This window comes from Canis lupus, chromosome 34, assembly GCF_003254725.2.
Source record: "Canis lupus dingo isolate Sandy chromosome 34, ASM325472v2, whole genome shotgun sequence".
Lineage (NCBI taxonomy): Eukaryota > Metazoa > Chordata > Mammalia > Carnivora > Canidae > Canis > Canis lupus.
This window is the reverse complement of record NC_064276.1, coordinates 873,852-891,459: the sequence shown is the minus strand read 5'-3', so window position 1 is coordinate 891,459 and position 17,608 is coordinate 873,852. Positions and strand designations below refer to the sequence as shown.

The 17,608-nt window shown below is 38.7% G+C and overlaps 1 protein-coding gene across 1 annotated transcript in view; it reads right to left on the bottom strand.

Moving 5' to 3' along the window:
• The window catches only part of DNAH5 (dynein axonemal heavy chain 5), a 303,601-nt gene that overhangs the window by 101,260 nt on the left and 184,733 nt on the right, over window positions 1–17,608 (bottom strand). The window contains exons 44-47 of the mRNA XM_035710321.2: window positions 15,425–15,601; window positions 14,807–15,008; window positions 12,758–12,900; window positions 12,001–12,135 (exon numbers count right to left, since the gene is read on the bottom strand). Coding sequence (XP_035566214.1) covers window positions 12,001–12,135; window positions 12,758–12,900; window positions 14,807–15,008; window positions 15,425–15,601 — 657 coding nt within the window. The remainder of the gene's footprint in view (window positions 1–12,000; window positions 12,136–12,757; window positions 12,901–14,806; window positions 15,009–15,424; window positions 15,602–17,608) is intronic.

Below are 17,608 nucleotides of genomic sequence, written 5' to 3'. Positions count from 1 at the left end.
GCTCCCCCCGCCAGGCATCCCCAGCTGTGCAGGTCAGCGCCCCCTGCCCTGTTAGCACCTAGGCCAGCGCCGACTGGGAGCTGCAGTGGTTACTGGGGGAGCTGACTCCAGGGTGAGAGAGCTGGCCACTGCTGGTGGTGGTGTTCCTCCTGGTGTCACCCTGCACCGGGGAGGGCGGGGCCCCAGGGGACAGAGGCCTCACAGGGTCAGCAGCTCCCACTGACCCGGCACCCGGCGGGGGGGGTGGGGAGGGGAGCGGGGAGAGCTCCCCAGGTGCACACACCTGAGGATCAGCACAGCAGGCCCTCCCCCAGAGACCAGCATGAGAACAGGGGAAGGGCAAGTTCTGGACCAAGCAGCGCTGGAAAGCTCCAGGGGAAGTTGACAGATTTACAGTGTATAGAACCAAATGGTACCCCTCCTTTTATTTTTTTCTTCCTGTTTCCAGTAAAACTCCTTTGTAGCCACTATGCACAGAGCAAAATGACTAGAAAGAGGAATTCACCACAAAAGAATCAGAAACAGTACTCTGACACAGAGTTACAGAATTTGGTTACAATTCAATGTCAGAAAGCCAATTCAGAAGCACAATTATAAAGCTACTGGTGGCTCTGGAAAAAAAAGCATAAAGGATTCAAGAGACTTCATGACTGCAGAATTTAGATCTAATCAGGCTGAAATTAAAAATCAATTAAATGAGATGGAATCCAAACTGGAGGTCCTAACGATGAGGGTTAATGAGGTAGAAAAAAGAATGAGCAACATAGAAGACAAGATGATGGCAAAGAAGGAAGCCGAGTAAAAAAGAGAAAAACAATTAAAAGACCATGAGGAAAGGTTAAGGAAATAAATGACAACCTCAGAAGGAAAAATCTACATGCAATTGGGGTTCCAGAGGGCGCTGAAAGGGACCGAGGACCAGAAAGCATATTTGAACAAATCATAGCTGAGAACTTCCCTAACTTGGGGAGGGAAACAGGCATTCAGATCCAGGAGATAGAGAGGTCCCCCACTAAAATCAATAAAAACCGTTCAACAACTCGACATTTAATAGTGAAACTTACAAATTCCAAAGATAAAAAGAAAATCCTTAAAGCAGCAATAGACAAGAGATCCCTAACTTATATGGGGAGAAATATCAGATTAACAGCAGACCTCTCCACAGAGACCTGGCAGGCCAGAAAGGGCTGGCAGGATATATTCAGGGTCCTAAATGAGAAGAACATGCAACCAAGAATACTTTATCCAGCAAGGCTCTCATTCAGAATAGAAGGAGAGAGAAAGAGCTTCCAAGATAGGCAGAAATTGAAAGAATATGTGACCACCAAGCCAGCTCTGCAAGAAATATTCAGGAGGACCATGTAAGTGAAAGAGGAAGACCAAAGAAATAATCCACAAAAAAAAAAGGGACTGAATAGGTATTCTGATGACACTAAATTCATATCTTTCAATAGTAACTCTGAACGTGAAGGAGCTTAATGATCTCATCAAAAGACACAGGGTTTCAGATTGGATAAAAAGCAAGACCCACCTATTTGCTGTCTACAAGAGACTCATTTTAGATCTAAGGACACCTACAGCCTGAAAATGAAAGGGTGGAGAACCATTTGCCATTCAAATGATCCTCAAAGAAAGCAGGGGTAGCAATCCTTATATCAGATAAATTAAAGTTTATCCCAAAGACTGTAGTAAGAGATGAAGAGGGACACTATATCATACTTAAAGGATCTATCCAACAAGAGGACCTAACAATCATGAATATTTATGCTCCTAATGTGGGAGCTGCCAAGTATATCAATCAATTAATAACCAAAGTAAAGATATACTAGATAATAATACACCAGTAGTAGGAGACTTCAACACGGCGCTTCTGCAAATGACAGACCTTCTAAGCACAACATCTCCAAAGAAACAAGAGTTTTAAATGATACACTGGACCAGATGGATTTCACAGATATTTACAGAACTTTACATCCAAACACAACTGAATACATTCTTCTCAAGTGCACATAGAACTTTCCTCAGAATAGACCACATACTGGTGGTCTCAACCGATACCAAAAGGTTGGGATTGTCCCTTGCATATTTTCAGACCATAATGCTTTGAAACTAGAACTAAATCACAAGAAGAAGTTTGAAGGAACTCAAGCATGTGGAGGTTAAAGAGCATCCTGCTTAAAGATGAAAGGGTCAACCAGGAAATTAGAGAAGAATTAAAAAGATTCATGCAAACTAATGAAAATGAAGATACAACCCTTCAAAATCTTTGGGATACAGCAAAAGCAGTCCTGAGGGGGAAATACATCGCAATACAAGCATCCCTCAAAATTTGGAAAAAACTCAAATACACAAGCTAACCTCACACCTAAAGGAACTGTAGAAAGAACAGCGAATAAAACCTACACCAAGCAGAAGAGAGTTAATAAAGATATGAGCAGAACTCAACGAAATTGAGACCAGAAGAACTGTGGAACAGATCAACAAAACCAGGAGTTGGTTCTTTGAAAGAATTAATAAGAGAGATAAACCATTAGCCAGCCTTATTAAAAACAAAAGAGAAAAGACTCAAATTAATATAATCATGAATGAAAAAGGAGAGATCACCACCAACACCAGAAAATACAAACGATTTTAAAAACATATTATGAGCAGCTATATGCCAATAAATTAGGCAATCTAGAAAAAATGGACGCATTTCTGGAAAACCACAAACTATCAAAACTGGAACAGGAAGAAATAAAAAACCTGAACAGGTCAATTACCAGGGAGGAAACTGAAGCAGTCATCCAAAACCTCCCAAGACACAAAGTCCAGGGCCAATGGCTTCCCGGGGGAATTCTATCAAACGTTTAAAGAAGAACAATACCTATTCTACCAAAGCTGTTCTGAAAGCTAGAAAGAGATGGAGTACTTCCAAACTCGTTCTATGAGGACAGCATCACCTTAATTCCAAAACCAGACAAAGATGCCACCATATAGGAGAATTATAGACCAACATCCTGATGACACAGATGCAAAATTCTCAATAAGATACTAGCCAATAGGATCCAATAATACATTAAGAAGATTATTCACCATGATCAAGTGGGATTTATCCCTGGGATGCAAGGCTGGTTCAACACTCGTAAAACAATCAACGTGATAGATCACATCAACAAGCGAAAAACCAAGAACCATATGATCCTCTCAATAGATGCAGAGAAAGCATTTGACAAAATACAGCATCCATTCCTGATCACAACTCTTCAGAGTGGAGAGAGAGAGAGAACATTCCTCAGCACCTTAAAAGCCATCTATGAAAAGCCCACAGCAAATATCAAACACTGGGAGCCTTTCCCCTAAGATCAGGAACACAACAAGGATGTCCACTCTCACCACTGCTATTCAACATAGTACTGGAAGTCCTAGCCTCAGCAATCAGACAACAAAAAGACATTAAAGGCATTCAAATTGGCAAAGAAGAAGTCAAACTCTCCCTCTTCGCTGATGACATGATACTGTATGTAGAAAATTCAAAAGACTCCACCCCAAGATTGCTAGATCTCATACAGCAATTTGGCAGTGTGGCAGGATACAAAATCAATGCCCAGAAATCAATGGCATTTCTATACACTAACAATGAGACTGAAGAAAGAGAAATTAAGGAGTCAATCCCGTTTACAATTGCACCCAAAAGCGTAAGATACCTAAGAATAAACCTAACCAAACAGATAAAGGATCTATACCCTAACAACTATAGAACACTTCTGAAAGAAATTGAGGAAGACAGAAAGAGATGGAAAAATAGTCCATGCTCATGGATTGGAAGAATTAATATTGTGAAAATGTCAATGCTACTCAGGGCAATTTACACATTTAATGCAATCCCTATCAAAATACCATGGACTTTCTTCAGAGAGTTAGAACAAATTATTTTAAGATTTGTGTGGAATCAGAAAAGACCCCGAATAGCCAGGGGAATTTTAAAAAAGAAAACCATATCTGGGGGCATCACAATGCCAGATTTCAGGTTGTACTACAAAGCTGTGGTCATCAAGACAGTGTGGTACTGGCACAAAAACAGACACATAGATCAGTGGAACAGAATAGAGAACCCAGAAGTGGACCCTGAACTTAATGGTCAACTAATATTCGATAAAGGAGGAAAGACTATCCATTGGAAGAAAGACAGTCTCTTCAATAAATGGTGCTGGGAAAATTGGACATCCACAGCAGAAGAATGAAACTAGACCACTCTCTTGCACCATACACAAAGATAAACTCAAAATGGATGAAAGATCTCAATGTGAGACAAGATTCCATCAAAATCCTAGAGGAGAACACAGGCAACACCCTTTTTGAACACAGTAACTTCTTGCAAGATACATCCATGAAGGCAAAAGAAACAAAAGCAAAAATGAACTATTGGGACTTCATCAAGATAAGAAGCTTTTGCACAGCAAAGGATACAGTCAACAAAACTCAAAGACAACCTACAGAATGGGAGAAGATATTTGCAAATGACGTATCAGATAAAGGGCTAGTTTCCAAGATCTATAAAGAACTTATTAAACTCAATGCCAAAGAAACAAACAATCCAATCATGAAATGGGCAAAAGACATGAACAGAAATCTCACAGAGGAAGACATAGACATGGCCAACATGCACATGAGAAAATGCTCTGCATCACTTGCCATCAGGGAAATACAAATCAAAACCACAATGAGATACCACCTCACACCAGTGAGAATGGGGCAAATTAACAAGGCAGGAAACAACACATGTTGGAGAGGATGCGGAGAAAGAGGAACCCTCTTACACTGTTGGTGGGAATGTGAACTGGTGCAGCTACTCTGGAAAACTGTGTGGAGGTTCCTCTAAGAGTTAAAAATATACCTGCCCTATGACCCAGCAATTGCACTGTTGGGGATTTACCCCAAAGATACAAATGCAATGAAACGCCGGGACACCTGTACCCCGATGTTTATAGCAGCAATGGCCACGATAGCCAAACTGTGGAAGGAGCCTCGGTGTCCAACGAAAGATGAATGGATAAAGAAGATGTGGTTTATGTATACAATGGAATATTACCTAGCTATTAGAAATGACAAATACCCACCATTTGCTTCAACGTGGATGGAACTGGAGGGTATTATGCTGAGTGAAGTAAGTCAGTCGGAGAAGGACAAACATTATATGTTCTCATTCATTTGGGGAATATAAATAATAGTGAAAGGGAATATAAGGAAAGGGAGAAGAAATGTGTGGGAAATATCAAAAAGGGAGACAGAACATAAAGACTGCTAACTCTGGGAAACGAACTAGGGGTGGTAGAAGGGGAGGAGGGCGGGGGGTGGGAGTGAATGGGTGACGGGCACTGGGTGTTATTCTGTAGGTTAGTAAATTGAACACCAATAAAAAATAAATTTGAAAAAAAAAAGGTTTCTGTGGAATCAGAAAAGACCCTAAATAGCCAGGGAATATTAAAAAAGAAAACCAGATCTGTGGGCATGACAATGCCAGACTTCAGGTTGTACTACAAAGCTGTGGTCATCAAGATAGTGTGGTACTGGCACAAATACAGACACATAGATCAATGGAACAGAATAGAGAATCCAGAAATGGGCCCTCAACTCTATGGTCAACTAATATTCTTCAAAGCAGGAAAGACTATCCACTGGAAAAAAGACAGTCTCTTCAATAAATGGTGCTGGGAAAATTGGACATCCACATGCAGAAGAACCAAACTAGACCAGTCTCTTATACAAAGATAAACTCAAAATGGATGGAAGATCTAAATGTGAGACAAGATTCCATCAAAATCCTAGAGGAGAACACAGGCAAGACCCTTTTTGAATGTGGCCACAGCAACTTCTTGCAAGACACATTTAGGAAGGCAAGGGAAACAAAAGCAAAAATGAACTATTGGGACTTCATCAAGATAAAAAGCTTCTGCACAGGAAAAGAAACAGTCAACAAAACTAAAAGGCAACCTACAGAATGGGAGAAGATATTTGCAAATGACGTATCTGATAAAGGGCTAGTTTCCAAGATCTATAAAGAACTTACTAAACTCAACAGCAAAGAAACAACCAATCCAATCATGAAATGGGCAAAAGACATGAACAGAAATCTCACAGAGGAAGACATAGACATGGCCAACAAGCACATGAGAAAATGCTCTGCATCACTTGCCATCAGGGAAATACAAATCAAAACCACAATGAGATACCACCTCACACCAGTGAGAATGGGGCAAATTAACAAGGCAGGAAACAACACATGTTGGAGAGGATGCGGAGAAAGAGGAACCCTCTTACACTGTTGGTGGGAATGTGAACTGGTGCAGCCACTCTGGAAAACTGTGTGGAGGTTCCTCAAAGAGTAAAAAATAGACCTGCCCTACGACCCAGCAACTGCACTGCTGGGGATTTACCCCAAAGATACAGATGCAGTGAAATGCTGGGACACCTGCACCCCGATGTTCACAGCAGGAATGTCCACGGTGGTCAAACTGTGGAAGGAGCCTCGGTGTCCATCGAAAGTTGATGGATAAAGAAGCTGTGGTCTATGTATACAATGGAATATTCCTCAGCCATTGGAAACGCAAATACCCACCATTTGCTTCGACATGGATGGAACTGGAGGGTATTATGCTGAGTTTAGTAAGTCAATCAAAGAAGGACAAACGTTATATGGTCTCATTCATTTGGGGAATATAAAAAATAGTGAAAGGAAATAAAGGGGAAAGAAGAGAAAATGAGTGGGAAATATGAGAGAGGGAGACAGAACATGAGAGACTCCTGACTTTGGGAAATGAACAAGGGGTAGTGTAAAGGGAAGTGGGTGGGGGGATGGGGTGACTGGGTGACAGGCACTGAGGGGGGCACTTGGTGGGATGAGCACTGGGTATTATGCTATATGTTGGCAAATTGAACTCCAATAAAAAAAATATACCAAAAAAAAAAAACTTTACTCTGAAATTGGAGAATGGTAGTCGGCATGACATCATTGTAAGCATACCACAGTCTCTAGAAAAGATTCTGACCTTCTTGTCTACCTATCTCACACCCACTTCACATATCAACCCCACTTGTGACAGTGGAATTTTAAGAAATAAAAACTATAAGGGTAGAAATCCAGACAGATGTAGGAATGAAATTATGGAAAGCTGCCCTCATACATTCTAAGGTAGGAGCCCCAAAATTAGAGATAACCTATTTTCTGAGTTAATAGATAATTTAGTCTCTGTAATTCCTAAAAAATATAATATTAACATAATATACATATGGAATTTCCTCAAGTAATGTCAACTCTTTCATTACATTGATTTCTGTACCCCCTAAAGGAACTACTCCCTTCCTCTTCTGGCCCCTACAACACTTAAATTACACCATAACTAGCATTTATCATATCAGTTATACTTGGTTATGTACATGTCTTTTTCCCCAACCAGAGGAAGGAACACTGCATTGAAGGGACATTGACAAGGTCATGTACAGTTGAGGATGTTGTGCACTGCCCAACTTTGGGATTTACACAACTATCTCTGTGAATAGAACATATCAAAAATCTCCATAACCTGCATAGTCACAAGTGGAGTGGGAATATATACAAAGATATAGATAAGATATATATTATACATATGTATGTGTGCATATACAGAAAATAGTATTATCCATAAATAATAGAAAGCACTTGATGAGGTTAACGCATAATAAAAATAAAAAATATCATCTCTATATATCAGCATTTAAGTCATTTTCACACATATTACATCCAATTACATTGAAATATAAAATATGCTTAATTTTAGGCTTCTATATATCTGCTATGCAGCTAAAAGATAAAAATGGAGAGCCTATGTTCTTTATTAAGACATCTACTGCCTAAGTAAGATCTTCCCCTTATATTATAAGCCACTAAAACCAAATGAAAAAGTCTTACATCATTAGTAAAGTTTAAAACGCTCAACAGCATGTTGTTTAAAAAGTAGAATATCTAAAACAGCATAAAAATACAATAACATGTAAGTAGAAGCTAAAAATAAAACAAGTGCTCTAAGTGATAAATCAGTCAATTGAATATCAATGTGGTTAAAGAAAATCTATTGGAAGGAAGCACATGGGTGAACTGGAAAAGCACAGTAGAACATATGGGAATCTGGTTTCTCATTAGGTTCTGGTACCAACTAATTGTGTGAACACAAATAAGGATTTCAATCTCCCTCCACCTAAGTACATTAATAATAACAGTAAAATCTGACACTTTTAGAGAACTTTACCATGGAAAAATACTTTCACATATAACCTCTTATTATTCTTCTCTGGAAACTAGTCTTCATACTATGCTCTGAGGAGTAAAAACAATTTTGTTCAATCATAGGGCCCCCTAAAGGAAGCAAGAATAAAGTTGGGAAGGATTTCAGGAGCCCAGCTCCAATGCCACAAAAGCAAATCTATAGTTACCTGATAGTTTAGTCTTCTGCCTAAGATTTCATTTGGGAAAGTGGTTCTGAGTCTAAGAAAAAATGTAGAATCTCTTTCTAGGCTCTATGATTCTCAATTTAAAAAAAAAAACTATTGCTATGCAACCATTTGTAAGATGGTTATATTCAAAACACTTTACAATTATTTTTAGATAAATCTTTACAGAAGTAAAGAAACTTTCTTCTTACCTTTCAATATTGTTTATATTTTTAAAGACATGTACAGATTACTTTCAAAACTAGGGGAAAAAACCTTAAAATAATATTTGTTATGGAAAAAAATTGAGATCTCTTTCTTAAAAGACCAACTGAATTCCCTTAGCCAAGTAAATAAGATGACCATACAATTTTTGCCCAAACTACACACTTTTCATAGTGACAGGGATGCCATTATTTATTAGTCCAAGACAATGGAAGTAAGCTAGACTCTCCCAGACAAAGAGGGACATACTACAGTCAGTCGTCCTATTGACCAAAAAAAAAAAAAAAAAAAAGAAGTGAATGTGGCCCTATGGGGAAAACAAAAGAAATCCAAATGAAAACAACTGTCAAAAAACAGACGTGTACCCTCAACCAGACTATGTGCCATCATGGTACCACAGAAGGGATGCACAGTATCAGTCTTTTCATCTACAATTTCAGTTTCATTTGGATCCAGATAAGTGGGAAATCTCAAGACAAACATTCATCTCCATCAGAACTTACTTCAGCATGAATGGCTGAGAATTACAGTGAGAAAGTTAATCCCAGCAGTTTGGCTAACTGAAAGCTTTCTGAAATTAATGAGTCTAACTTAATAGAAAGCTTGGGTACTCAGCAGTCCAAACAGGCACTAAACAGCGTACATGATCCTATGATGCTTCTGAGCAGAAAAAACAGTGAGGTGGTGGTGCTACCCTGACACCAGCATAGGAGGGCACTGGGTTAATGTAGTTGTGAATCAGATAATGGGATCCTAAAGAATACAGATATTTGTGTTTTGAAAGTCTGCCTTATTATCCTAATTATTATATTTCAATGTGGTATGACTTCTAGAAATTTACTATATAGCTTATAAATTTTTATTTCAACAAATAAGTTGATTTCTATATAAAATACACCTTTTTCCAGGAAATTAATAACTGCCTCATGTTAAAAAGACATAGCCTCCAGATCTTTACTACCTTAAAGGACTAAACACAACAAATTACTAATAAAAATACAGTGACAAGGTGTTGTTATATACTAAATAATTTGGCTAGCCTTTGTCCCTGGTTTCCAGGAGGGAGCCTTTAAACACTGGAATTTCCTGAGTTATTGAATTTTCTTTGTTATTCATTGTGGGTCCCTCAGACTACCTTGCCAGAAAGACCAACTATGTGATCTGAGGGTCAGGAGATTTAAACCACTTGGTATCAACTGACTTTTTAGGAGGGGAGGGTGGTCGGGGATTGAGTTCAATCACATGGCCCACAATTCAATCAAGCATGCCTCTGTAATGAAACCCAGTGAAAACTCTGGATATTATAGTTCAGATGAGCTTCCTGGTTGAGGATATACACTGACGTGCCTGGAGGATAATGCATTCTGAGGACAGAATATTTATAGTTGGGACCCTCCCAACCATTGCCTTAATGTAACACTTTTTTTGAGTGACCCAGATTCCTATCTTTTATAATGAAACCATAATCATTAGCATAGCACTTTCCTAAATTCTGAGAGTCATTTTGGTGAATTATGGAAACAGAGAGTGTCACAGAAACTGCTGAATTTCTAGCCAGTTCTTCAGAAGTGCTGGTGGCCTAGAAACTCAGGCACATGGCTGATATCTGAAGTGAAGGAAGTCTTGTGGGGGGGACCAAGCCCTTTACCTATGAAGTCTTTAGTACATCTGGGTAGAACTGCCAGAATTGCATTACAACCCTAAAGATTTAATCCAGTCTCAAGAAATGTGAATAGCTAGATAATCACCCAACATAATGGGGGGAAAAAATCATACTTTAATTTGAGGTTTTAAAACCTGCATTTTTATTTTATTTATTATTTTTTTAACAAAGTAAAATTATAACTTTTAAGATGTTCTCCTCAAGTAAAACTAACAAAAGTTCTTTAAAGTGAAACAATATCAAGGGAATGTACCTAATGTTAGTAACAAAAGAATGTGTATAATGTTAGCATCTTTCCAGCCTAAGATAATTTAGTGTGCTATTCCCCAAACACAAAAATACCACAGCTGAGTCTCTGCAATTTGAGGTTGACCTTCCATTCAGACCCTCCCTCCCATCACCACACTGTAAACGCCATTCATTTGATAGCTAGCCAGTATTGGAAATTCCATCTCTAATAGAGGAGCCTTATATAGTTGACAGTCTTATTTAGAAACTTTATCAATGGTCTTAGTTTATTGGCACTCTGCAGTCACCAATTATATTAAGTGATAAAAAGTCATGATTTAGCCAAGCTGTCAACAATTTTCATTGCTCTTTGATATTTTAATTTCAATAGCTAAAGAACAACAAAGTTAATCAAGAACAAAGTTCTTTGGGTTGGAATTCTGCTAAAAAAAATCCTCCTTCCATTTTCAATTTATGAAATGTGTCCTTTTTATTAATGTGTTAATGTTCTAGCAGACAAGAGAGGTCATTTGAAAACAACTGAACATGAATTAACACACAGGATTCCCTCCCCAGTGTCAATAGGGTTTTAAGCAACTTAAAAACAAGAGCAACCAACCAGTCTACCACTGCAAACCCAGGTCATTCCTAGTATTTCCACTGACAAACGCAAAGCAAATTTGAGGGATTTTTTTTAATATACCTCAATGAGATAATAGGATAAAATCTTCAACGGGCTAACCTAACCCTAAGATTTATTCCTGCAATTGCTAATGGGAGCCATTGTGGAATGTTAAGTCAAGGAACAACAAGATAAACTGGCAATATCCAAAAAATGGAGATTGGAAGAGGAATGAAGGCAAGGTCGGAAGAGAATTAGACTTGGACCAGTTGGGGCTCTTTCCAGGATAATAACCTGGTGTGGATCATGAGGACAAGAATTATGTAGAGGTGGACAGGGAGAACAAAAACGAAGAAGGGGATGTGAAAAGTATTTCTTTAGCAACATTAACAGCCCTTGATTCAAGAGAAACCCATTGAAGATGACCAGCCTGTCTATTCTAAAGCTTAGAATAGTGAAATGCCCACAGGAATACAGGTAGTAGGGAGAGAAAGGCGGTTTGGATAGAGGAATAAATAATACTCCTTTAAATTTGGGATTTTACATGTTCACAAGCTTTGCTAGATATTTTAAACAGTACTGAGGCTTTTAACACCCTATATAAGCTTTTTATTTCTCCACAATTTAAGATTATACAGTATAATTTAACTAGGGAGAGATTCTACTACAGGTGAATAATGGAAGGTGTATGTAGGGATTTATCATGGCTGGCAAGGTACAGATGAAGTCTATGGGCACGCGCAGAAAAATGAAGAGAGCTGAGCCGCCAACATTGATCACAAACTTGACTTAATGAGCGAAACCAAAGAGCCAGTACCTGAAACATCAGTGGGGTGGTGGCAGAAGAAAAATTCAGACTCTTGATCATGTGACTTTCAGAATTGTACTTTGACATAAACCCTTTGATAATGACTGTCTTGGCTGTTCCTTGTTCTCCAATTAACAGCACAGCCTAAAATAGAAGATGAGAAACAAATCCAAGGAATGCAATAATATGATTATCAGCTAAATTGTGTGCCTCTCCCCGCCAACGCCAACAAAAATTCACATGTTGAAGCCCCAACCCCTAGTACCTCAGAATGTGATTGTATTTGCAGACAGGATCTTTAAAGAGATGATGAGGTTAAAATGAGGCCATTTGGGTGGGCCACCTGCAAGCCAATGATAGAGGCCACAGAAGGAACTAAGCCAGGACTTTAATCTTGGACTCTAAGCCTCCAGAACTGGGGGGAAAGAAATGTCTGTTATCTAAGCCAGTCACTCTGTGGTGATTTATTATGGCAGCCCCAGCAAACTAACACAATCATCAGAAGGGAAGGATTCTCTTTGAAAAAACAAGTCAAAATTCACTTTCTCTCCACTAACGGGAAAGAAATAATTACTTGATTATGAATCTGGAATATTCAACTCTGACACTGTTACTGTAATAATAAAAAGAAGTATACTAATGTGGGTGATACTTTCATTTGTTCTAAACAGCAACCCAAGACATTCTAGGATAAACACAAGGTACCTTGTGTGTTCAAGTGACATTTTAAAATATGTTACTGTTAATGCAAGTCAAAGAGCCACACCTTGCTCTGTTTAGCGATGGTTTTAATTAGAAAGTCAGTCCTCACGTTCTCAACATTTGGCACCAGGATGGAGCTGTATTCTGGGGTGACGTCAGATGGATACACATATTCCTCAATACATGTGTTCCAGTGTGTCCATTTACCTGAGGTGAACAGAACACATTTACATCTTCATATGCCTATGAATAATCTAATTCCTAACTAGAACAAGCAGATGCTCTTGACATCTCATGAAGGCCTCCTTCAAAAACTCCCCATAAAATGCAGACCAGTAGACCCATAGATGCAAGTAGTATTTAATTATGTGTTAGCTGAGTCAAAATTTCCCAAGGAGCAACTGCAAAGTGATATTACTAGTAAATATTAAGAAGTATCTTGAAATTTTCTTTTTAAATATGTCAGTTTTCAATAATGTCTGTGTAAAAATTAAGAATACAGTAATACAGAGGAAGACATAGACATAGCCAACATGCACATGAGAAAATGCTCTGCATCACTTGCCATCAGGGAAATACAAATCAAAACCACGATGAGATCCCACCTCACACCAGTGAGAATGGGGAAAATTAACAAGGCAGGAAACCACAAATGTTGGAGAGGATGCGGAGAAAGGGGAACCCTCTTACACTGCTGGTGGGAATGTGAACTGGTGCAGCCACTCTGGAATACTGTGTGGAGGTTCCTCAAAGAGTTCAAAATAGATCTGCCCTACGACCCAGCAATTGCACTGCTGGGGATTTACCCCAAAGATACAGATGCAATGAAATGCCGGGACACCTGCACCCCGATGTTTCTAGCAGCAATGTCCACAATAGCCAAACTGTGGAAGGAGCCTCGGTGTCCATCGAAAGATGAATGGATAAAGAAGCTGTGGTCTATGTATACAATGGAATATTCCTCAGCCATTAGAAACGACAAATACCCACCATTTGCTTCAACGTGGATGGAACTGGAGGGTATTATGCTGAGTGAAGTAAGTCAATCGGAGAAGGACAAACAGTGTATGTTCTTCTCATTCATTTGGGGAATATAAATAATAGTGAAAGGGAATAGAAGGGAAGGGAGAAGAAATGTGTGGGAAATATCAAAAAAGGAGACAGAACATGGAAGACTCCTAACTCTGGGAAACGAACTAGGGGTGGTGGAAGGGGAGGTGGGTGGAGGGTGGGGGTGACTGGGTGGCGGGCACTGAGGGGGGCACTTGATGGGATGAGCACTGGGGGTTATTCTGTATGTTGGTAAATTGAACACCAATAAAAATTATTTTATTAAAAAAAAAAAGAATACAGTGATAGTATCTAACTAAAACCATTTAAAATATCTAATCTCACAGCTTTTCATTACACACTTCCCTGATTATAAACCAAAAATAAAAGATATATAAATATTGTGTGTATATATATATATGTATATATATGCTTTGTATGTATGTACAACTAAATAAGTTGAGGTATATATAGCTAGATATAAGTGTATAGATAAAATATTTGGTAAAAATATACTTCACACTTTGTAATTTTTATGTAAATTGCTGATTATATTATATAAATGACTGAAACAGATCTATTTGGAGATTTTTCTCTAATCTTTTTAAGATTGATTTATCTATTTTAGAAAGAGAGCATGAGTGGGGGGGGTGGTCCAGGAAGAGAGAGAGGGAGAGAGAAGCCTCAAGTAGACTTTCCACTAAGCGTGGAGGCCAATTCAGGGCTCTGTCACAGGACCCCGAGATCATGACTTGAGCTAAAATCAAGAGTCAGACACTAAACCAACTGAGCCGCCCAGGGCACCCTCCAGTTTGTTTTTAATTCATTAAAAGTTCAGTAAACAATATACCTAACAAGGGGAAGAAGATATGCATTCAGATCACAAATGAAATAAAATTTCAAAAAAGAAACAATTAGGTTTCTTCACACATGAAAATGTCCATTTTAATTTTAGAGCCAAGTGTTTTAACTACCATTCAGAAAAATAAAATTTATTTAAATATTAGCCAGTGAAAAAAACTGTTCCCATCTGTTGTGTATGGATGGCAGCAAGGATCCTCACCAGTGGATGTGACATAATAGTCAAACATGGTGTCCTCGGGCCCCTCTAGAGGCGGCAAATCCAAGGTCAGTGCTTGCTGAGCACGTAGCCACTGGTCCACCCAACGCCGGCCCTCCGGTTCCAGCAGGGCACCGATGCTCCACATCAGGGAGAAGATGTACAGTCTCCCCAGGTGCTCTGCTGTGACCTCCACACCTTGCTCCTAGCACAAAAGAAACTTTTTGTCTTAATACTGGATTCTCGAACTGACATTTTACTTTGAGGTTTCAATGAAAATAACAAAGATGTAAAAGGGACAATACTTTTCCCCAAGACAAGAACAAGGGAAAAATGAAAGAAACTGGGAACAAATACAGTATTGATCTCGAGAAATATCAGGCAGGTCTCCAAAATAAATCTGGATGCTTATTGGATGACTGTGAACTTACCACTAAATTACAAACCCAAGGCTTACCTGGTGAAAAAGGAATGAAAAAAAAATGCAAAAGATGCAGGTGCACATTTGAAAAATCCTCCCTCCACCCACAGGTCTAACAAAACCAATTTCAAATATTGTACTTTCTGCCCAACATAGCTCTGTTAAGAGAGAAACTTCTAGAAAGTTGTTGAGCAATTTACCTTTGGAGGGATCAGCCCTTGAAGCATGTTAATGCTCTGCATGATTACAAAAGCCTCAAGCATCTCCATCTTGTATTCTAAGTTCTGGATACTGAAGCGATACAGATCGGGAAAAGACTTGCTGTAGAGCTGACGAAGAATTTCAGCTTCTTGAGGCGAGCGTTTCTTAAGGAAACCCTGTTCATTTACAGATTAATCCATTAATAAATTTATTGGCACACCAGGAGAATGGCCATTTTTGAACAAATTTTTTTTAATATTTTTAATGATAATACTGCACATAGGATTGCCAGGCCTTGCCAATGAAAGCTAATGCTTTCATACATTAATTCATATAATGCTCAAAATAACACTGTGAAGTAGAAGTTATTATTATCCACCTTTATAGATGGAAAACCAAGGTCCAAATCGTTGAAGTAATATATCCAGGATCCTACAGCTGGTGGGTGCCAAGGCCAGAATTCAAACCCACACATTCTGTTACCACCCTACACATGTGCTCAGGTCTTGAAGTTAATATAAAGAAAAAGTCTTTGGCTGTTAATTAAAATATACTAGAGCTACCCTACAATCAAGCAATTGCACTACTAGGTTTTTACCCCAAAGATACAAATGTAGTGATCTGAAGGGGCACTGGCCCCGCAATGTTTATGGCAGCAACATCCACAACAGCCAAACTATGGAAAGAGCCCAGATGTCTATCAACAGATGAATGGATAAAGAAGATGTGGTATATAAACAACAGGATACTTCTCAGCCATCAAAAAAAAAAAAAAAAAAAAAGATATCTTGCCATTTGCAACGTTGTGATTGGAATTAGAGGATATTATGCTAAGCAAAATAACTCAATCAGAGAAAGACAACTATCATGATCTCATTCATATGTGGAGTTTAAGAAACAAAACAGGATCATAGAGGAAGCAGGAAAAAAATAAAACAAAACAAAATTGAGAGGGGAAAAAAACCATAAAAGGCTCTTTTTAAAAAAAAGATTTATTTATTAGTTCATGAGAGACAGAGAGAGAGGCAGAGGCAGGCTCCATGCAGGGAGCCTGAAGCGGGACTCAATCCCAGACCCCGAGATCATGCCCTGAGCCAAAGGCAGACGCTCAACATCTGAGCCACCCAGGCATCCCTATAAAAGACTCTTAATCATAGGAAACAAACTGAGAGTCACTGGAGGGGATGTGGGTGGGGGGATGGGGTAACGGGGTGATGAGCATTAAGGAGGGCACATGATGTAATGAGCACCAGGTGTTATATAAGACTGATGAATCACTGAACTCTACTTCTGAAACCAATAATACGTTATATGTTAATTGAGTCTAAATAAAATAAAAATTAATTAATTAAAACACCTAAGGAAATAAATAAATAAAACATACTAGAAGGAAATGAGGAGGCATATATAGAGAAATAACTTAGGAAAGCAAAATAAAAGATGAACAATGGAAACCCATACCCACATTGTTTTAAATGGGAAACAAAGATTTTCAAGTTAACTGTTTCCTTTTACTTCTTCTAATTTAATTAACAACCAGTGAAGAAAAATATCAAAGAATGTTCCAGAAAATGGAAAATTTAGTCATTTGGGGAACTCACTATTAGAAAAAGGCATGTGATCTCTAACAAAATACCACGTAACACACAATATACTCCAAAGCTGAAGCAAGTTCCCTTGGCCTCAAGAGGTCAGCTCATTCTTAGACTGAACAGAAGCAATAAAATGTTGATTCCAAATTATTCATCAATTCCTGAATTTACCAGGCTGCCATAGCAATAAAAACAGAACATAGCACTTCCGAGTTGATGGAACCAAAAAGAACGTCATACACAGGGCCAAGTCATCAGCTTGGCTCCTAGGAGCTGATAGTTTCCCATGAATCCAGCTTTTCCACCCATCTGTTCTAATAACTCCCGAGAGCTTCCTTGCACTGCTCTAAATACTTCCAGTCTGATTCTTTGTGAGTCTTGCTTCTTGCTAACCATTCATAAGAAGAAACTGCATTATTTAAAAGCATATTTAAAAATTAGGTAGGAGGTGCCTGGGTGGCTTAGTCAGTGGAGTGTCTGACCATTATCTCAGCTCAGGTCTTGATCTCAGGGACATGAGTTCAAGCCCTGTATTGGGCTCCACGGTGGGTATGGAGCCTACTTAAAAATAAAAAAAAATAATAAAATAAA